The sequence below is a fragment of the Pseudonaja textilis genome, chromosome 2 (assembly GCF_049901715.1).
Source record: "Pseudonaja textilis isolate UNSWEBS1 chromosome 2, rPseTex1.2, whole genome shotgun sequence".
Lineage (NCBI taxonomy): Eukaryota > Metazoa > Chordata > Lepidosauria > Squamata > Elapidae > Pseudonaja > Pseudonaja textilis.
The window spans coordinates 18765890-18788481 of NC_141991.1; the positions used below are offsets into that span (position 1 = coordinate 18765890).

At 41.6% G+C, this 22592-nt stretch overlaps 1 protein-coding gene across 3 annotated transcripts; it reads right to left on the minus strand.

The window, feature by feature from the left end:
• Positions 1 to 781: 781 nt before the first annotated feature.
• LOC113450865 (natural killer cells antigen CD94-like) lies at positions 782 to 18679 on the minus strand. 3 transcript variants are annotated; one of them, XM_087923378.1, is made up of 6 exons: positions 18533 to 18679; positions 15391 to 15486; positions 14085 to 14225; positions 12945 to 13117; positions 12226 to 12323; positions 782 to 1606 (listed from the first exon to the last, which is right to left on the minus strand). In XM_087923378.1, exons 1-6 carry the CDS (start codon positions 18624 to 18626, stop codon positions 1462 to 1464), a joined length of 747 nt encoding a protein of 248 aa, XP_087779504.1. In that variant the 5' UTR covers positions 18627 to 18679; the 3' UTR covers positions 782 to 1461. The 3 variants fall into 3 exon arrangements, with proteins under 3 accessions (XP_087779504.1, XP_087779503.1, XP_087779505.1); XM_087923377.1 differs by having other exon boundaries at positions 12936 to 13117; positions 18533 to 18677; XM_087923379.1 differs by lacking the exon at positions 782 to 1606 and adding an exon at positions 9456 to 11926 and having other exon boundaries at positions 12936 to 13117; positions 18533 to 18678.
• Between the last annotated feature and the right edge of the window lie 3913 nt (positions 18680 to 22592).

The following is a 22592-nucleotide window of genomic DNA, read 5'->3' on the forward strand; positions in this document are numbered from 1 at the left end:
TTTTTTTATTCCTTTTACAAGTCCTCTTGTAAAATTTCCACTAATCCCATAGTCTGTACCTACCTTTTTTTAACTCTCCTAAGATCTGATAAGGTAGCCTCCCCCCCCCCCATTCTGCTACTTGCAGTCCAAGTGTGGCTCCTGACCAGGACGATATTGTACTGGACAAACAGACACTAATTCTGCAAGTTCTATTCCTGAGACAGAGGCATCTTTTTTACAATCCTCAACCATTTTCTGAAAAGAAGATTGAACAATAGAGTCAGGAGGCTTTTGCCCTGTATCTGCAGAAGCTGAGGGAATGGAAGACATATATTCAGGTGAAGGAGGAGGATAAATGACAACATTAGTATAAAGTGAAGGTGGAGGTGTTAAAAGAGAAAGTTCATTGTGACCAAATTTTTCAATTGCATATCTACATAAATGCCACACCTGCAAAACTTCTATTTCTGCTCTAGGTTCAGTATGCAATGTTTTCCCTATACGTTCCCAATCAGTTAATTTTAAAGACCCCTCTTTTGGATACCATAAGCACTGAGCTGCAATCTCCTGGACCAGCCTTAAGAGATTTTTCTCTGGTACCTGAGTATTATTTTTCTTCAACAAATAGCCTAATTCATCTACATGCTTCCTTTGTTCCTCTGAAAGCGAAGACCCCATACTTACAGAAACCAATAATGGTTGAAAAACCCCAAAGGATTGAAGGTGCACCAAATCCTTGCCGGACGAAGTAAGAGGGTCCCTGTTCAGGTGCCACTTGTTGTAATGACGAGGCAGTTGAGGTGTTTGATCATGATCACATGAATCATGATGACTTTATTGGAGTCTAGTCTTGTATTTATACACATTTTTAGTAATCCTCTAACATTGGTTAACTTTGGTTGTTGCTCAACCTTTGTTAGTCTAGCAAAGTAATTAACAATTAACTATCTCTAGTTAAAGTCTAACACGTTTACTTCCTCTCTCTAATCCTTCTTTGCGTTTAGTGATTTTGTTTGCCTGAGTTGTATTTGCTTTTGTCCTTATCTGAGGTTTGCCATCAAGATAATGACCTTCCTGCAATTACAACTCTACAGTTTCCAATGGATCCTCTAGTATAAATACCAGATCATCTGCAAAAGCTTGCAATTTATACTCTTCCTTTTTAATTTTCATTCCTTTTATTTCTTTATCTTCTCTAATATTCCTGTTCAACACTTCCAAAGTTAACACAAACAGCAGAGGCGACAGTGGACAACCTTGTCTTGCCCCTTTTCTTATATCTATGGATTCTGTTAATTCTCCATTTACCATAATCTTTGCAGTTTGTTCATAATATATCGTTGCAATGGCTTGAGTAAATTTTTTACCAAAGCCCATTTGTTCCAATTGCAATAACATAAATCACCAACTCACGTTGGGAGAAAGTTAAAGAGACATGCTGTTGTAACTTTGAATAGTCACTAAATGAACTGTTTAAAGTCAACTGTTCCAGTTCTCTTTCAGGATCTTTGAGAGCATTGGTTTTTTGCACACGTAGTAGTGTTCAGTGCTGCATCTCACTGACATGGCTGTGACTTCGTCGTCCAAAAATGCACAATCTCCTCCATTTCCCTTGACTTCCATCCTGCAATAGAAGCAGAAATTAGGCAGTGGAGATAATGTCCCACATAGCTGTTACCAAAGGAGTCTTGAGTTTGCAATTCATCTAGCTGAGCCTTCCCTTGCCTTGCCTGGTACCCTCTAGAACAGGGGTCTCTAACCTTGGCAACTTTCAGATTTGTGGACTTCAACTCCCAGAATTCCTCAGCCAGAAGCTGGCTGAGGAATTCTGGGAGTTGAAGTCCACAAGTCTTAAAGTTGCCAAGGTTGGAGACTCCTGATCTAGAAATGCTGGACTGGACCACAGCCACCATATTTCCTATCCTTGGACACAATGACCGAGAACAATAGAAGTTGCAGTGCAACCTAATCAGAAGGCACTATTCTGGGAAACTCCAAGGTAATTTACTATCTGCTGTAAGTAGTAGTAGCTCTTCAGGAGGTTGTCTATCTGACAAATTGACTTGTGGACATTAGGACAAGACCTGGGTACAATGTGCCGTTCCTTACGGCTTCCTTCACAGTTTTACTTCCTGTGTACATTAAATTCAATCTCTATAGAGATTCTCAGTCATTCAGGTCATGGTTGCCTCAACGATGCTTTTTCAAAGGCAACTGGACTTCCCTTCATTTCTTCCTTGAAAATGTTTCACTTCTCATCCAAGATGCTTCCTCAGTTCTGACTTTATTTATTAAACAAATTTATATCACTGCCCAACTCACACATGGGCAATTCTGAGTGGCCTACAACATGCTTTTGTTAACTCTTACTTCACGTAACAAATATACCAATCTGGTGCCATCTCTGTCTAACCCCAATGTGCTGAAAATATACCAAATTCCCACAGAATCAATGTAACATTATGGGAGTTACCCATAATTGCCTTGGTTTAACTCTGAGTGGGCAGAACAATCTGTGACTATTTTACCTTGGCTCTGTCTTGTATTTTTCCACAAGAAGAAATCTTGCTAAAAAGCACGTATTCAGCTCAGAACATTATAGCAGGAAAGCACTGACAGGAAGGGAATTAATAAAAGATTAACCGCAGACAAAGAAAGTGTATTCAAAGAAGATATGCTTATCTATAGCAGTTACAAAGTAGCAATTACAGAGTTCGTTGCTCATGTCACGTAGTCTGGTCTAAAAGATTAACATTGTATCTCTTTACCTTCCTGTAAAATTCCTCTCTCACCTCCTCCCTTGAATTAGCACAATAAAAGGGGACAGCTAAAAAGCCTGAGAGAGGAAGGAGCGAAGAAGCCGAGGAGCCAGGACATTTCCATCTGTTCCAGGCGCAGCCGGGGAATCCGATCTCCCCCAGGCTCAAAGTGTTGCCTCATTTTAAGATCTCTTGTGTTTTGTGTGTTTTATTTCTTGCGCTTGCTTGGCAATCACTCTTGCGAGAGTCTTGCCTAGCCTCACCCTTGCGAGGGTCCCGCGCTGTCTCGCCCTTGCGAGGGCTATTTTCTCACCCTTGCGAGGGTTACTTTAAACTTCGTCCTTGCGAGGACTAATTCACCCTTGCGAGGGTCACGCTATCTCGCCCTTGCGAGGGCTACTTTAAATCTCACCCTTGCGAGGGTTATTCTCTGAGAGGAATTCAGCAATCAACCAGTAAGCCGAAACAACAGACCGGTCGCTCAACGCGACAGCTGGGGGCTCTAATCGTCTGGGATCCCTTCGCCTTACTGGTTCCAAGGTGTGACTTTTGTCTAGAAGTGCATCTCCTTCACCTCCATTCTTCTTCGCCTGGTATAGGCTACGTCGACAAAAAAGTAAGTATGGGCGCCTCGATTTCTCAAGTTTCGTCAGGGCATAGGGACGAACTTTATAATCTAGTGAAGAAGGCTAATTCCTTTCAAAAAACCAATGGTACCACTGTGTACCCTATTTCTAAAAAATCTTTAAATAAATTTATAATTTATATTGAGGCACACTGTCCAGCCTATCCATCTGCTGGAACTCTTAGCCATTCTCACTGGGAAAAATTAAGAAAATATTTACATGAAGTTCCCAGAGCTCCCATGGATATACTTATTTCTTGGAGAGCAATAATGGCTGCTATAACAACTATTTATCCTCCTTCTAGTCTTCCTGAAAATTCTTTTTCTCCTGTTTCTTCTGACTCCCACTCTTCTAATTCAAAAACTTCTAAGCCTCTTGCAGCTCATTTGGAATCAAATTCTTCCCTACCACCTCCTTATTCAGATATTTCTTCCCCTCCTCCTTCTGCTCTTTCTTCTCTTTCTGATTCTCCTATTATGAATCCTATGGGAGGAATCATAACTAATCTTTTGTCATCACCTCTATCTTTAGAAACAGAAGAACCTTCTGCTTATCCTATGACTATCATCCCTGGGGGAGGAGGCAATGTTCATAGTAACATTGAGTTTAAAGTTTTGAAAAATATAAAAGATGCAGCTACAACTTATGGATTGCATTCTCCTTTTACTAGGGAATACTTGATTCTTTGGTTACAGCTAATACAGTTATGTTATTGTATGATTGGAAAATGCTTTTTCTATGCTTATGACTCCAGCACAATATGTTGTGTGGCAATCTGAATATGAAAAAGGTATTGAGGCTGAAATCCGCAGGGGTTTGCCTGCTGGAGTAACTGAAAATCAGTTACTGGGGAAAGGTCAATTTACTACTCTAGCACAACAACAAAATTCTCCTCGTCGTAGTTTTGCCATTATTCATATGTGTGCTATGAATGCTTTAAAGCGAGTAGATGATTCAGATTCTCAGTCCATTCAAGCATTTTTAAAAATTATGCAAGAACCTGAAGAACCTTATGCTTCATTCATAAGTCGGCTTCAGACAGCCTTAGATAGACAGATAGATAATCCTGTTGCTAAACAAGAATTACTTATAAAATTGGCTTATTCAAATGCTAATCATGATTGTCAAAAAATTCTACAGCCAGTCGCTAATAAGCCAGGAGTGACTTTGGCTGAGTTTTTACAACTCTGTAGAATTGTAGGAACGACTACTCATAAAATGGATATGCTTGCTACTGCAATCACAGCTTCATTACCAAATCCTAATTCTGCTACCACTTCTCCTCCTGATGCTCTTGCTTTAACACGCAATGGCAATTGTTTTAACTGTGGCAAGCCAGGACACTTTAAAAATCAATGTCGTAAGCCAGGGGGAGGAGCTGCTTTCGTGGCCAAACCAGAGGTCCACCCTCTTCATCTAAGCCAAAAACTATCTGTCCTCGCTGCAGGAAAGGCTATCATTGGGCTTCAAATTGTTATTCTAATCCTTCTCCTTCACAGCCTTCGGGAAACTAATTGAGGGGTCTTCAGCTAGCCCCGCCACAAAGGCTGAACTAACTGCCACAACTTTTCCTGTGGTATTGTTAGAGGATCTTGTGTATGATGATCCTGGTGCTGTTTTTACTCTTCCTTTAACTGCAACGCTTTTCAAACCTCTTCCTCCTTCCACACCTGTCTTGCTTATTCCCAATTCTTCTCTTACAATAGAGGGTGTGGTTGCAGCTCCTTACTTATATGATTCTTCTGCTCTTAATAATCTTGCATTGGCTGCAATAGGAGATCGTTGCTTTTCTTTAAAAAAGGGGACGGTACAAAAAACTTTTCCGATCCTCTTGACCACATTAGCAAAAGCAGGGTTACATATAGCACCTGAAAAAATCCAGTCTCACTACCCAATGCAATATTTAGGTCACAAGGTTTTAGCTTCCTCAGCATCTCCACATATTCCTTCACTCACACTTCCACAGCCAACCACATTGGTTCAATTACAGCAGTACTTGGGAGTTATTAACTGGGCTAGACCATATCTTGCTCTAACCACACAGATGCTATCACCGCTTTTTCAAGCACTAGTAGGATTAAAAAATCCTGCAGATAAGGTCTATCTTTCAGCTCAGCATCTAGAAGCTTTAAAGCAAGTAAACACAGCCCTAGCAACTCAATGGGTAAACCGTGCACTTGCAGACACACCACCTTCTCTTGCTATTATTTCCACTCATCAATTACTGACTGCAATAATTGTTCAAGTATCTAATGCAAAAAATCTTCATTTCTTGGAATGGTTACACCTACCACATACTCCAAAAACCTCTATTTTTACTAAAGCAGCACAAATGGCTTTTCTTATACAAAAAGGGCGCAAGAGAACCAAAGCCCTGATGGGAATGGATATTTTTACATTGTATATTCCTTTTAAGATTAGTCAATGGGAACCTCTTTTTCAGACTTCCACAACACTGCAGGATGCATTGGAAGATTGGTGTGGCCAAGTGTCATGCCACCTTCCATCTGATGCACGACTGCAGGTGTTGAAGACAGTTCCTTTTGTTTTACAATCACCTTTTGTCCAACAGCCATTGAAGGAAGGCTTAACTGTCTTTACTGATGGTTCAAAAAATATTGGAGCATGTGCATGGTGTGAAAATGCTCAATGGAACAAACGCTTAACTGCCCTACAGAACTCAGCACAACAAGCTGAGTTAGCTGCTTTTTCTTTGGCCTTGTCTCTTTTTCCACAGGAATCTTTAAATGTAATATCTGATAGCATGTATGTTACTCAGATGGTTGCTCATATTTTCGATGCATATATTTCTCCTGTTACCCCTCCTTCTCTCATGACACTTTTTTTTACAGCTTCAGACACTGCTGAAAAAGCGAGGGAAACCTTTATTTGTAGCTCATATCAGAAGTCATCAGCAATTGCCTGGATTCCTGGCAGAAGGTAATCATATGGCAGATGAGGCTTGTAAAATTATGGCCTCCTCTCCTCTTCCACAACAGCTTTCAGCTGGGGAGAGTCATGACTATTTCCATCAAAATAAGAAGGCCTTGGTACAGCAATTTGGGATTACATATCAAGAAGCCACAGCAATAATTCAACAATGTCCAACATGTAGCTTGCAGGCCAAAGGTATCCCTGAAGGTGTTAATCCTAGGGGTACTCAAGCCTGTGATACATGGCAAATGGATGTAACTCATTATCCTCCCTTTGCTCCCTGGAAATACATTCATGTATCAGTTGATACATATTCAGGGTTTATTATGGCAACATTACAAAGAGGAGAGGCTACTAAAAATGTTATTAATCACTGTATTCGGTCATTCGTAACGTTGGGATGTCCAAAAATTCTCAAAACAGATAATGGTCCTGCTTATGTCAGTTCTCCCTTTGCTGAGTTTTGCCATAAGTGGGCCATCACACATAAATTTGGCATACCTTTCAATAGCCAAGGTCAGGCTATTGTGGAAAGGGCAAACCAAACTCTGAAAAATGCCCTTGATCGGCAAACAGGGAAAAAAGGCTTAGGCCCCCCGAAACTCCCGGCGTTACAAAACATCTTGAACATTACTCTCTATTCTCTTAACTTTCTTAATCTTACTGGCTCTCCTTCTTCCACAGCGGCTTCTCGCCACTTCACCAAGCCAGTAGTTCCCTCTTCCGTCCTCTTGTTTATTTCAGACAGCTTCCAGATCCTGCGTGGAAAGGTCCTGCACAGCTCATCACCTGGGGAAAAGGTTACGCTGCTGTCCAACTTCCTGATCGAGTGCTTTGGGTTCCTGCTCGCTGTGTCAGACCTTACCATGGCAAACCTAACTCTAATTCTAATTTTTCTTCTGATATCAATATTTCCTGTCTTTTCTCAATTCAGGGCATCTCCTGATGCTATTTTTACTTTTCTTGCTGACACTGTTACCTTTATTTTTAAAGATAATCTCCTTTCTGCATGTAATTATGTTTTCCAACACAATGGTAGCTTTCTTTGGCCTACTTCTGACATTACTGTTCACTATTACTATTCTCCTTGTTTAATATTTTTAACTATACATGTTACTCTATCTACTATAGGATCTTATTCTTGCTTAGGATTTTTCACAATCACACATACTTTAATCACACTGTTCTATTACTTTCCACTCCTTCAGTGGCATCTCCTCCACTATCCTCTGCTTTTCCTACATTGCCATCTCAAGCTAATTCTGAGACAACTTTTCCTGGAGACAAACTGCAATGGCATCTTCATTGCTGCTTTCCACCCTGTGATGTCACCAAATGCATATTGCATCATTCATCTTCCTGGGTTCCTGTTCACTACAAAACACCGGTCGTGCGAAGACGCCACCTCATCCCTGATGACACTCATCGTAAGACTACAGCTCCCATTCGAGCTCGCCATCTTGGGTACCCTGTCTTCATCGCTGACAACTCCATCTCTAAGCGGTCTGCATCTCGTGCTGTTCCAAGATTTGGCTATCATCGCATTCCTCGAAGCATACAACCTTCTACAAATGAACATCAACCTCAAGATTATACCTGGACTATCCTTGATTTTCAAGGAAATATTTTAAACACCACCACTAACTATACTAGATGGCCATGGTTTCCTCAGCTTTTCATGGATTTTGCTGAAATGGGGACAGGAGTAGAAAAATTCGCAGATAAAGAACTACAAGCTGATATATGGGACAAGCAAGGCTCCTGTTCTCCAGCACCTGTTCACAACTTTAGACTATATTTTTGTCCTGCTCACAGTACTGGTGCTTCTCGTGCTGCCTGCGGTGGGGTAGTTGACAGATATTGTAAAAAATGGAGTTGTGTATCCACATGTCATATCTGGTGGGAAGCGCCTACCAAAAATGACTATATTCATATTACCCGTGCTCAAGAACATCTTCCCTGCTCTTCAAGGCCTTGTTGTGGACAGAGACTAAATCCACTCAGAATCACATTTACTGCAAAAGGAAAGACACTTACAAAAAAACAATGGATGGTTGGGTTTACTTGGGGAGGACGTCAGTGGGATGGTCTAGGAGATGAAGGGAATATTTTTACAATTCGTCTTTCTATATCTATGTCTAATTATGATATTGGTCCCAATCACAATTTGAAATCAAACTTTCTACAAAAACCCAATATTCAGGTGAATCCATTAGTACAATTGGTTAATTCTTCTTACAAATTGCTAGCAACTACACTTAATGATTCATCCAAAACTGATCAATGTTGGCTTTGCTTATCTGATTTGCCACCATTCTATGAAGCAGTAGCTTCCAATGAACCTATTAGTAACTCCACCAGTGACACACAATGCAGATGGAATACTTCCTCCATCACTATCACTGACATAGTAGGTAAGGGATGTTGCCTAGGAAACATACCTGCCAGTCACTCTCAATATTGTCAGAAGGTTTCATCTGGATATCACTGTGATGTATATTTACCAAAAGAAAGATCAAACCTTAACATTGGAGGCTATGGTCCTCTATACACCACCTCCAATGGCAATATCACAGCTCGTCTCAAAGGACAATTCTTTATCCCAGGTAATAATTCTATATGGGCATGCTCCACAGGAGCAACTGCTTGTGTTCATGGTGATGTTCTTATTGCTCAGAAATCCTTTTGCATTCAGGTAAAAATGATTCCAAAGATCACATTTTATCCAGGGTCAGAACTTATTAATGAACTTGAACCTCCACAATTTCCCCTTCATAAAAAAAGAGAAGTAATAACAGCTGTAACACTATCTGTATTGTTAGGCCTTGGGGCAGCAGGTGCAGTCACAGGTGCAACAGCTTTAGCTGTTGGTCATCAACAGTTAGCTACTCTTAGTTTACAAATAGATGAAGATCTCAAACGAATAGAGACTTCAATTACTGCTCTTCAAAATTCTCTCTCATCTCTGGCTGAAGTGACTCTTCAGAACAGAAGAGGTCTGGATTTATTATTTTTAAACAAAGGGGGATTATGTGTAGCAATAAAAGAAGAATGTTGTTTTTATGCTGATCATTCAGGAATTGTTAAAGATTCCATGGCTGAATTACGTAAACGATTGAAGGATAGAGAGAATGAAAGACAACAAGGACAGTCATGGTATCAAAGCATGTTTAATTTTTCTCCCTGGTTAACAACACTATTATCAGCCTTAATAGGTCCTCTTGTGTTATTGCTTCTTGCATGTACTATTGGTCCATGTGTAATAGGACGTTTACTAAAATTATTGAGGGATCGTTTGAAAACACTTGACAATGAAATTAACAATACTCAAAAAACAGTTAGCTTTCTTACATCCAGCATTGAATCAAAAGATCTGGTCAAAAAACCGCTGTTGGAATGGTACTCTGACCAAGAGTCAGAGAAGGAAATAGACATTAATAACTCCTTTTCTCCCAAAGAAAATTTCTTAACTCGGTCCAGCCACGACTCGGGGGATGAGGACTTCTCCTCGTATGAGCTGGTTCTGCAAGGCATCAACAAACCGAAGGGCTTGTTGCCACCTTGTGAGACTACTCTGGAAGAGAAAGAACTCTACCTAGAGTCATGAGCACAAAAAATAAAGAAAAGGAGGAATTGTGACTATTTTACCTTGGCTCTGTCTTGTATTTTTCCACAAGAAGAAATCTTGCTAAAAAGCATGTATTCAGCTCAGAACATTATAGCAGGAAAGCACTGACAGGAAGGGAGTTAATAAAAGATTAACCGCAGACAAAGAAAGTGTATTCAAAGAAGATATGCTTATCTATAGCAGTTACAAAGTAGCAATTACAGAGTTCGTTGCTCATGTCACGTAGTCTGGTCTAAAAGATTAACATTGTATCTCTTTACCTTCCTGTAAAATTCCTCTCTCACCTCCTCCCTTGAATTAGCACAATAAAAGGGGACAGCTAAAAAGCCTGAGAGAGGAAGGAGCGAAGAAGCCGAGGAGCCGGGACATTTCCATCTGTTCCAGGCGCAGCCGGGGAATCCAATCTCCCCCAGGCTCAAAGTGTTGCCTCATTTTAAGATCTCTTGTGTTTTGTGTGTTTTATTTCTTGCGCTTGCTTGGCAATCACTCTTGCGAGAATCTTGCCTAGCCTCACCCTTGCGAGGGTCCCGCGCTGTCTCGCCCTTGCGAGGGCTATTTTCTCACCCTTGCAAGGGTTACTTTAAACTTCGTCCTTGCGAGGACTAATTCACCCTTGCGAGGGTCATGCTATCTCGCCCTTGCGAGGGCTACTTTAAATCTCACCCTTGCGAGGGTTATTCTCTGAGAGGAATTCAGCAATCAACCAGTAAGCCGAAACAACAGATCGGTCGCTCAACGCGACAACAATCATTTAAGGGAAAGTTTGGAGGGAACGTTTTACTGGAGAATTGACAATAAGATTATTATGACCGAGGGCAAATTGAACTAATAGAACTGCAGGATGATGGTGAATTTATTGCTGTATCTTTCCTATTTGTTCCATTTCCATTGTTCTTACAGAACTGTGTCCTCCAGTGGGCAGCTTGAGTGGGCAATGCTCCTGTTGTCCTGTTGCTTGGGAAACTATAAAACTCTTACCTTTTTCAAGGTGGCTAAAGACTAAGAAAGGGGCATTAAGAAACGGGCATTAAGAGCTGTGGTGACACAGTGGTTGGAATGCAGTACTGCAGGCTACTTCTGCCGGCTGCCAGCAGTTTGGCAGATCAAATCTCACCAGGGTCAAGGTTGACTCAGCCTTCCATCCTTCTGAGGTAAAAGGAGGACCCATATTTTGGGGGCAATATGCTGACTCTGTAAACTGCCGTGAAAGGGCTGTAAAGCACTGTAAAGTGGTATATAAGTCTAAGTGCTATTGCTATTACAATTAAAAGGTATCAAGGCTCAATCGGAGCAGTAAACCCAACAGAAGATTAATGAGTTTTTAATGAATTGAGAGACAGCAGTTTGGAAATTCTTGTTTATGAACTATACTCCAGCCTTCCCAAAATGTCCTGTAGCCTCTTCTATCTTTAAATCTCAAGTAAAGATGATTCTGCAGATTGTTCTCCAATTCATTGATTAGGAAGTGTTGGTTTGCTGTCTATTGGGACACAGTAGATCTGTGTCCCAGGAGCTCAGCATTCTGGAGTCAGTTCAGATTCTGAACACAATAATTATTCTGTTAGTTCTTGACTTGCAATCACTATCGGGACTAGATATTTCCATTGCCAAACAAGATAGTTCTTAAGTGAGTTGGGAGCTCAGACTGCACCGAGCCCCTCACATAAGTGAACTGTGCCTGATTTTGTGACCTTTTTGCCACACTTATGCAGTTGTTAAGTGAATTATGTGGGGTTTTTTTAAGTGAATCAGCTTCTCCTATTGATTTTGCTGAGAAGGTCATAAACAGTGATCAATGACCCTGGGATTCTGCAACCAATGTAACAGTTGCTAGCAGATCTGGAAGATCCCAGGTTGATTTGCAGCCCATCAACTGGCTGGTCTGATGTCACCAGGGAGAGAGGAATTTATTGGGTTTAGTATTGTTGCTTTATTTCTGTAAATTGCCCAGAACCGCCATGAATGAGTTTCTGAGTTGGGTGGCCCATATAAATTATCTGAATAAATAAATAAAATAAAAATAATAAATACACGTGGGTTGCCATCAGATCATACAAGACTGGTCATACATATATTCTTTTTCAGAATGGTTGCTAAGTGAATGGCTATAAGTCGAGGACTCCTCATAATACGTTTTTAACTACATTAGTAGGGCAAAAAATTTTTAGAGGGCAATGCCTGAGTACTAGCAGCCAGGAAGTTCTTTCTAAGATCGGATCTGAGCTGGGAAGAGCCTCAATGGAGGCATTTTACTTTCAGCTCTTGCCAACTGAAAGGGAAAAGGGTAAGGACTTACGTTGCATTTTCTCCATCTAGCCACTTCCAGTGTTGATTCGGTTCTCTCGTGAGGCCGATCCAAAAGACATGGACTTTTGTGAACATCCTTATAATACCCTTTAAAAAATGGTGCATGTTAGAACGTTGCATCGTTACAATTCCCAGCTGAATTTCTGAACTTGCATATAGGCTGAAAAGGCTAAAACCATCTTTTGAACACAGGTAGTAGTTCCTTTAATGAAAGGCAAAACGAGAGACCCTCGTTAATTTTTTTTTTGAAGTAATTTTTAAACCTTTTGTAGAAGGTTAAAAAAAACTTGATTTTCCTAGAATGGATCTGGACAATGTCTACTATTTTATTTTTGGCTTCCTCTGCTTCTGAGATTCACATTTTTATGAATTGGGGGATGATTATTAGATGTTTCCAAGTTTCTATGCAGGAAAAAAAATAAAACAAGTAAATGACTTACTAATTTTAATGATGTTTAGAGATGTTTAGTGATGTTTTAATTTTCTATGTCAACAGAGTTTAATTTGTAAAACCAGCATTCTTTGGAACCTGGAGAAGGTTTAAGAGGCTCCTGAAGCTTTTGTTCAGAAAGGCATCTAAGGAGATTTTATTTTTACTAATATTAGCAGAAAAACTTTTTCACATTGTAAAAGAGCATGCATCATCAATGATGTAACATTATTTCTAGGAACTGATTTAGCCTGGTGAAAACCACTTACATTAGTCACAATTTCCTCCTCTGTAATTTTGGCCAAGGTAGCATTATGCAAAAAACAAGAGTTCTTGCTCTCATTCCAGTTCTTCTCCTCCTCTGACAATTTGTAGCAGCTTTTATTATGTCCATACCAGTCAGGTGGGCAATAAAAGACATTCTGTTGGTAGTTTAATGGCACTGACGTTCCTAGAACAAAAAGAGACAAAAAGAATAGAAACTAACTTATTCCGTCTTGTTCTTATAAGTAGGATGGGACCATCCTGCTAAATTAGAACCTGTTGCTGATTTCTAACAAAACCCAATCTGGATAAGGAGACCCAATGTTTTAGCTGTTGTAACAACTCCCATTCTATAATCCTCAGATTAATAATAGAGATTGTGGACTGAGCAGTGATTTACATGGTGGATTTGAATCTAAGAAACCACATGTAAATCTACTTATTCAGCCATGAATCTCTTTGTGAGATTTTCCACTGATTTGATCAATCTGTTTGACATTTGGTCCACCTTTTTCACAATTATTGCTTTTGGCAGGAAATCACTAAATAAAGAAATGCATGTCTGCTCATTTTATTTTTTGAGACATGCCTTTACTATTACAGTCACTTGTTTTCTATTTATAATTTCTTTTTCCTGTAAGCTCCTTAAGCCATTATTTCTGCTCTTCTCACTAGTGCCAAATGAGTATTCCCCCTCCCTTTCTGGTGATCTCATTCTGGATTAATCTCACAAAATAAGATTCAGTGATACTTTTAACCAAACACCGAGACTTTTTCCAAACAAAGGAACTGAAGTTTTCCTGGATGAGATGAAGCAGATTGCAGGGACTAAAAAGCAGGGCAAGGCCAACACTATGTTTCTAACCCATCTGCGGAAGTCATTCAGCTTCATGAACTCGTGGAGAAGCTTTTCATAGGAACAGGATTAGGGTCTGGATTCCTTACCCTGGTAATAAATGAGATGTAGGAGAGAACCGGGCTGAGCCCAAGGGAGGGGTGAATCACATAATCAGTCTTGAGTCCCTTCACACCCACAAGAGATCTAAGTCCAGCCCACCGTGAATGCCTTTGACTCTTGTCTATCATCAATTTGCTTTGGCTGTTAGTAGTTCAGAGTCTTGTAGACAACTTAAGATTGCAGTAAAATTTTATACCGGTTTGAACTGCCTCGGTCTTCTGATTTTCCGTGGTGTTTGACCGGACAAGGGCAATGACGATACTCAGGAGGATGACCAGGAAGGTGGCAATGGCAATTCCAATTATTACAATTTTTTTTTTAGAGTAAGATCTTGGTTCTGCACAAAAAAGAAGAGAAACAAGATTCATCAGCAGTCATCTGTTACATCAAAGGAAGGTAGAAAGAAATCTGGATACTGATAAGCAGAAATCCCTAAATAAAATATTATAAACATTTGTAAGTTGCTAAGATTTTCTTGCTTTTTTGCTTTTTAATTTCCAAAGTCAATAACTGTCCTCAATTGAAATGTCAATCAAAATGTCAGTCTGATTCTGATGAACTACCATGTTCTAACTGAGCAAATAAAACTGCTTCAGAGTTCTTGCCATCTTATCATTTTATCTTAGTGTATTTTAACTTATCTTTATCTTTTCTTCCTCCCCTTTCTAAGAAGACTTGCAGGATCTCCTTGGTGTCCATGATGGATCTGGAGGCTTGTTGGCCTTTCCCAGGGCATTAAAAACTTGGCTGGGTTCCTGGGCCTGGAACTTGGAATGGGGTAAGGGCCCCAATTCCTTGGCTTTACCATTAGTTGATTAATTATCTTGGCTGCTGTTTCTATTAATTTTCTGGATGTTTTTAATGTTTTATTGTTTTTAATTATTTTAATCATTTTAGAATTGTAAGCCACCCAGTTGGTTGAATAGAGTACCTATAGAAATGGAATGAAGGAATGAATAAATGAATGGATAAAACAAACAAATGAATAAATAAATTGATGGTACCACAGAGAAACTACACAAAGTCTGCACAAAGGTGGGGTAAAATTGGCGTAAGTCATTTAATTGCTTGAGATAAACTACAAATGGTCCCTGGAACAAATCTATTTTTCCTCTTCTCCATTCTACAGCATCCTGGACAAGGAACATCCCCAGGCAGATCCATACCTAAAATCTATATTGTTGTATGTTTAAAGCTGACTTCCCACGCTCTCTTCTAATCCTATACATTTTAGGGCAGTGACTTGTTACCACTTACTAGGACTAGTCCCCCCCTCTCTAGTCCCATTTGCTTCTTTATTTCACTACATTTATTTTAAAGCTGTCCCCTGCGACAGATTCTGAACGCCTGCTCTCTGTCTTGTGAAAGATTAAAATTCAGCAGTTTTTCAAAGTCCAATTGGGGACAGGGTATGCATTTTGTATTGCTCCGTGGCCGTGGTTTGGATAATTCAATCCCTCATTTGGGTGAATGGTTTCCAGATCTCGATATTGTTACTATACCTGATTCTTCCTCTTGTCCTCGTGCATTTCCATGGGGAGAAGGGTGCTGCAGCTCTTGCTCCTTATTTATGTTCCCGATTTCTATATTTATACGATCTGGAATTAGAAATGCGGCTGTCACAAGAAAAAAGGCCAAGATGCTTACAGAAGATGGCAAATTACTACTAATGTTTAGGTATAAGACACAGCCTTTTCAAAAGCATACAGCAGAAAATAACTTGTCATGCAAAGGATTCTTATGGCCGTTAATAAATTGGGCAATGTTTCATTAGAGAAGCAAAAAAAAAAAATCAACATTCCATTACCTACATTCTGTTAAAAGGGTTGAATTCATTTGAGAATCTGTTGGTCTTGGCTGGTCTTCAAAAACTAAGAAGGGTGAGAGCCTAATAGAGAATCCAAAGGCTAGAATGATTGATTGAAAAGCTTTCCATTCAGCAACACCCAAAAACGCCAATCCATGCACAACACACAAAAACACATGTGTCTTAAATGACTTATAAGAAATTAGATACAGATTCCTTTCCCAAGTTATAATTTCAGCAGAAAAGACCTATAGCAGAGACCCAGGCAGGAGACCATGATTTCTGTTTAATTTACCAACACTTTTTATTTATTTTTCATTCACTTCAGTGACGCCTCTATTCAGTTTGTCTATTCTCCTAAAATCCTCTCCTTTGTCAATATTTAAAGGAAAACTGGGAGAAATAGTTTCTACCCATTTCCCTAAAAATAAGGCCTATCCAGAAAATAAGTCCTAGCATGCTTTTCGTGTGCGTGCCTAATATAAGCCCTACCCCCCAAATAACCCCTAAAGAGCCTGTGCAGCCGCCTGGTCGCCCATTCTGTCTGGTTGCTCATGGTGCCGTGGCCACGAAGCGAGGCAGTGGTGGAGCTACCACAGACATCCCACACCGGCTTACCTCAGGACCCCATAGCCAGGCCAGCCACACCCTGACACCTGCCTTGCGGTGGCAGCTCCAATAATCATGTGCAGGAGGAGCCCACGTGGCCACCGGCCCACTTCTGCTTCCTTGTAGCCTCATGGAGCTGGCAGCCGAGCGGTGTGATGATGCCATGGCTGTGAAGCAGGTGTCAGGGCATTGCTGGCATGGCCCTGAGGTAAATCAGTGCAGGGTGTGTACAGCAGCTCCACCCGCCTCACCTCGTGGCCATGGCACCAGTACATTGCTCCGCCTCCTACTCCATTGTGGCCTCAAGGAAGCGTGGGTCAGCAGCCATGAGGGGTCCTGCTGGACGGGGCTGCTGGTGCCATGGGCGCAAGGTGAGGCAGGTTTCAGAGCATGAGTGGCCTGGCTATGGGAGCCCTCAGATAAGCCAGTGCTCCATCCTCTCCTGCCTCACAGTGGTGGTGCTCGTACACCGCAAGCAACCAGAAGAAGTGGGCCTCACATACATGGGGAAAAAATTAGACACCCCCCCCCCCAAAAAAAAATAAGCCCCAAGTTTGATATATGTATTGAAAGAAAGCTTTAAGTTAGTTTTGTATGTATAAAATGAGCTTGTAAATGTATATCCTTTGTCTTTTTAAGTAATGCTGAATAATTCCCAAAGTTTGTAAAATTGACTAAATTTGAAAGATCCATTCCATGAGGATAAATTCGAGGGATTCAAATTCAGTGAGCTAATTGGACTTATATTGGTGTGATATATATAATTGAAATCTCTAATGTAGCGTTGTATTTACAAAAATAAGATATACCATATTTTTCAGTATGTAAGACACACTTCCCCCCCTCCCCAAAAGTGGGTGGAAATGTCTGTGCGTCTTATACAACGAATGTTGCCGAAGCCCAGCCCACCTGCCAGCCCCCTCCCTTTAGTCTCTGCCTCCAGCAATTTGCCTCCTTGCAGCAAACTTCCTATTTCAGTTTCAGCACAGCCTGATTAGTACAAGCAGCTGATTGTCGGTTGGATCGTCCTCCTGACAATCAGCTGTTGCAAGTTGCAGGGATCACCATCACCTATTGCCGCTTCTGTGTGCCCCATTCTCAGCCTCCACATGCCCCAGGGATCACCATCGCCTATTGCCGCTTCTGTGTGCCCCATTCTCAGCCTCCACGTGCCCCATTTTCCGCTTGTTCCAGGCAGCAGGGATTGGAACAGGCAGAAAATGGGAGTGCATGGAGGCCAAAAATGGGGTGCGCAGCGGAAAAAGGAGGTCGAAATTGGGGCACGGAGGTGGCAATAGGCGATGGCAATCCTTGCAGCCTGAAACAGTTGATTGTCGGGAAGACGATCTAACCAACGATCAGCTTCTTGTGCTAATCAGGCTATGCTGAAGCTGGCTGTTTGCTGTTTACTTCAAGGAGGCAAATTGCTGGGAGGCAGAGGAAAAAGTAGATGTTTTTTTCTTGTTTTCCTCCCCCAAAATTAGGTGCATCTTATGTTTCGGAGCGTCTTATATTCTGAAAAATACAGTGCGTATATGAGTGTCTGTATAAAATACTTGAGTACTTTTTAAAGTTAGTAATGTATAGTAAAAAAAATGTTTTCGCCCCTTAAGCTTAAAAAATTGCAATAATATACAGGATTTTCTTAATATAAATTATGATCAAGATTAATGAGTTAACAAACATATATTAACTCCCCACAGCAAAGACAAGCAGAGATGGTCAAATTGATTATTTTATCCACAGAAGACAATATATCTAACTTTGTGTCTGTTCCGAATTGCTTCTGGATTTTGTGATTGCAATGAAAAAAATATATGAAACTTTTGTTGTTGTTTTTTAACTAGTTGGGCTTATTGTTATAGAAATGGCTTGTACATACTTTTCTGTAAAAGCAAAAAGTTGTGGTTGTACTGTTGTCTTCTACTGTGTCAAAAAGAGTCGGAAGTTGATGCCTTTTTCTTTCCTTTCCCCGCTTTACACTATATTTCTTTTCTTTCCGCTCCCCTTCCTTCTTCTTAGGTCTTTTTTTCAACTATTTTTTACATTTTCTTTGCATTTTATATTTTGAAAACCTATTAAAAATCATATATGATAAAATTCAACAGGAATTTTTGGAAATCCAACTGGGAACAGTATTTTGGATTGCTCTTGTGTAGTCATGGCTTGGATATATTTCAATCCTTCGTTTTGGAAGATTGGCTTCCAGAGTTTGATGTTATTATTACCTGTTTCTTCTCCCTGTACACGATCGTATCTACTGTTAGGACGATCACATCCATTGCTAGGATGGGCCTGCTCACCACGTTTACCGCCTGCCATTGTTCCTGGATTTGTATCACCTGGAATTACAAAGGGGGCTATCAACAGAAGAAAGGTCAGAAAGGTTACAGAAGATGGAAATTGCTACTAATTTCAAGGAACCTCTTTTTAGATATAGGACACAGTCTTTTAAGAAGTGTGCAGCACAAAATAATAGCTAACAGTGGTGTCCCCCGCAAGGCAGGACCCACACTCTTTTTACTCTATATGAATGACCTTTGCAATCACCTTATAAGCAATGGCGTCCTCTTCGCGGCTGATGTACAACTATTCAACACCACTGACAATCCTACTGTCCTTCAAAGCGAACTTGGTTTTGTGCCTGAATGGTCAAACAATGGGCAACTCGAAATCTCGACCAACAAATGCTCAGTCCTACACATTGGTAAAAAATATCAGTACACTAAATACAAGCTAGGCAGATATGACCTCGTTGATGACCCTCACTCTGTCAAGGACCTTGGAGTACTCATATCTAATGACCTAAGCGCCAGAGTTCACTGTAACAATATTGCCAAAAGGCATTAAGAGTTGTAAGTCTAATCTTATGAAGCTTCTCCTCCGGAAATATAAAATTGCTAACTAGGGCATACAAAACCTTTGCTAGACCAATACTCAAATACAGCTCATCTGTTTGGAATCTACACTGTATATCGGAGATTAATACAATCGAGCGAGTCTAAAAATATTTCACAAGAAGAACACTACACTCTTCTGCTCGAAACAGAATACCCTACATCACCAGGTGTGCAATTTTGGGGTTGGACAACCTTGAACTATGCCGCCTATGGTTGGACTTAACCGTAGTACACAAAATTATCTGCTACAATGTCCTACCAGTCAATGACTACTTCAGCTTCAACCGCAACAATACAAGAGCACACAACAGATACAAACTCAATGTAAAGAGCTCCAAACGTGACTGCAGAAAGTACGACTTCAGCAACAGAGTGGTCAATGCCTGGAATGCACCACCTGACTCTTGTTGTTACATCCTCAAATTCCCACTCCTTTAACCTTAAAACTATCCACTATTGACCTCACCCCATTCCTAAGAGGCCTGTATCGTGCGTAAGTGTACAATCGCACCTACCGTCCCTGTCCTATTGTCCCCATTTATTCGTACCTGTTTATTTATTTATTCCCATTTATTCGTACCTATTTCCTGTATTCTTACTCATGGTTATACTTACACCTATTTCTTGTAAGCGATTGACAAATCAAATAAATAAATAAATTCTGGGAGTTGAAGTCCACAAGTCTTAAAGTTGCCAAGTTTGGAGAGCTCTGGGCTGAAGACTGATTTGTCCCTGAGGCAAGGCGGGTGGGGGAGACAGCCAGGAGCCCAGAGCCATGGAGGGCCAGGGGAGGAAGGAAGCTCTCTCCCTATAAATGGATTGGGGTGGGTGAGGGAGAGCCAGAAGTCAGACACGACTTAATGACTTAAAAACAATCATTAAGGACAAGGGTCTTCATCATGAAGAATCATCCGAATATTACAAAAGCTGGGAATGTTGGTATGATTGGATGGAACAAAGAAAATATTGTTGCAATATCACCCAATGATCCAATGATACCATACCTGCCAGGTAACACGTGTAAAGCTATGATTGGTCAACATAGTGAGGCAGGTAACAAAACAACCAACAACACGTGTAAAGCTATGATTGGTCAACATAGGTATTACCTTATATGGTCAGTATGCCTTATATGGTCAGTTTCCTTATATGGTCAAATATGCAAATACATAGCCTTATATGGTCAAATGTACCCAAAAGGAATGTTTCCTCATACACCCTAAACCCCACCCTAAACTTGCACAATAAAAGAGAAGGGAAAAGTTTGCTCTGGGCTTCCTCCCCCAAGAACATGCCTTTGTGTCCTTGTCTTCATTGCCTCTGCGAGAGAAGCCCGTCCGGGCAGTCGGTCCGGGCGTGGGCTACCAGCTGACTCCTCATCCCGGCAGTGGGACCAGCAACGCATCAACTGGTGACCCCGACGTGATCGCTTCTACGATACGTCCCCTCCACAACGTGCTCCTTTTCTAGGGAGACATCGCCCTGACTCCCGTACTACGCCACTGGGCAACAGCAAAGCGCATTCGTAAGTATGGGCTCCCCACTTTCCAAAGTTCTGTCCAAGCATGTGGATGAACTTCATTTTTTAGTCAGGAAGGCCAATGCTCTGCAAAGAACTAATGGCATGACAGTCTTTCCTCTTTCAAGGAAAGCTATAATCTCTTTCCTCCTCTATCTTCAAAAACATTGCCCAGCTTATTCCGAGGATGGCACTCTTAAACGCTCCACATGGGAGAAAATTGGGAAATGGATCCATCAACCTCCTCGGGCAGCGCCACATATTCTCTGTACCTGGAGAGCGCTCATGGCTGCGATTGATATTTTTTATCCTTCTGATTCAACTTCGAATCAACAAGATTCCCCCCCTCCTTCTTCCTTGCCTAATCCCCCCCCTGCTCTTTCGGCAGCTTCCTTGCCCAATTCCCCCCCTGCTCTTTCAGCAGCTTCCTTGCCCAATTCCCCCCCTGCTCTTTCGGCAGCTTCCTTGCCCAATTCCCCCTGCTCTTTCAGCAGCTCCTTTGTCTAATCCCCACCTCCTCTTCCAGCAGAAACTTCACCCATCTCCTCTTTGTCTTCAAACACCCCCCGCTCCCCCTCCCTCCTCCCCTTCAACAAAAGCCTTACATTCCTCTCATTCATCTCCCCTTAATCCCCCACCTCCTCTTCCAACAGAAACTCCACCCATCTACTCTTTGTCTCCAAACGCCCCCGCTCCCCCTCCCTCCTCCCCTTCAACAAAAGCCTTACATTCCTCGCATTCCTCTCCCCCTTCCCCCTCCCCTCCCTACAGCCTTTCAGCCTCAAAATCTTCCTTTACAAAACCTGACTCCTTCCCCTCTAATACCCTCCCCTTGCTTCGTAACACCTTTCAGGAAGCTTTAGCTAATGGGAAGATTAATGCAGAAGATCTTTCTTGCTTCCCCATGATCCTTCAAGCCCCAGTGGCAGGAGGCAATCCAGTTGCTCAGTATGCCCCCATGGAATGGAATCTTATGAAAGATCTTAAATCTGCCACCACCAACTACGGTCTAAAGTCACCCTATGTGCGTGCCATGCTGGAGAATATCTCTAACAACCATAATATTCTCTTTTCTGAATGGCAAACAATGGCTTCAATGCTTTTGACGTCCTCCCAGCTTGCAGCGTGGCACAACGATTACCGCTTGGCCGTCTCCATGGCTGCAGCAGCAGGGCTTCCCCAGGGTGTCACCTTGGATCACCTTTTGTGCCAAGGAGCTGTGATCACCCCACAAGATGAGATTCAAATGGCTACTGAGGGCTATCCTATCATGCGTAATGCTGCTCTTAATGCCTTTCGTAGGGTTCCTGACCCATCTCAACCCTCTTTGTCTTTTCATAAAATTCTTCAGGGTCCTTCTGAACCTTATACCTCTTTCATTGACCGTCTATCAGATGCACTTAACCGGCAGATAGAAAACCCCCATGCGCAAGCTGAGCTTCTCTCAAAGCTTGCAGTGACTAATGCTAATGATGATTGCCAACAAATCCTGAAACCTCTTCAGTCCATTCCACATCAGACCCTTGCTGACTATATTAAAGCATGCCAGAACGTGGGAACTGAGGCGCATAAAGCCACTGCCCTTGCCTCAGCCATTACCTCCTCGTTTGCCATGACCACCCCCCGTGCAGGGAATTGTTTCAACTGTGGCAAACCTGGTCATTTTAAGTCTCAGTGCCGTTCGCCAGGAGGTGGCAGTGCACTCAAGGGAAGGGGACCTCCTCCTTCCTCTATCAAGCCAAAAACAGTTTGCCCTCGCTGTCGTAAAGGTTTCCATTGGGCTAGCCAATGTCGCTCTAATCCACATCCTTCTCCAAATGCCCCCTCGGGAAACTAATTTCGGGGCCAGCAACTAGCCCTGCCTCCAAG

What these genes read in the sequence shown, in the direction of transcription:
- LOC113450865 (XM_087923377.1), bottom strand. Translation starts at nt 18,626, where the DNA reads ATGGCAGGCGGTAAACGTGGTGAGCAGGCCCATCCTAGCAATGGATGT. An exon ending in TGTACAGGGAGAAGAAACAG is followed by an intron (nt 15,487 to 18,532) that starts GTAATAATAACA and finishes TTCTAATTCCAG; the next exon opens with ATCGTATAAATATAGAAATC. An exon ending in GACCGAGGCAGTTCAAACCG is followed by an intron (nt 13,118 to 14,084) that starts GTATAAAATTTT and finishes TTTTTGTTCTAG; the next exon opens with GAACGTCAGTGCCATTAAAC.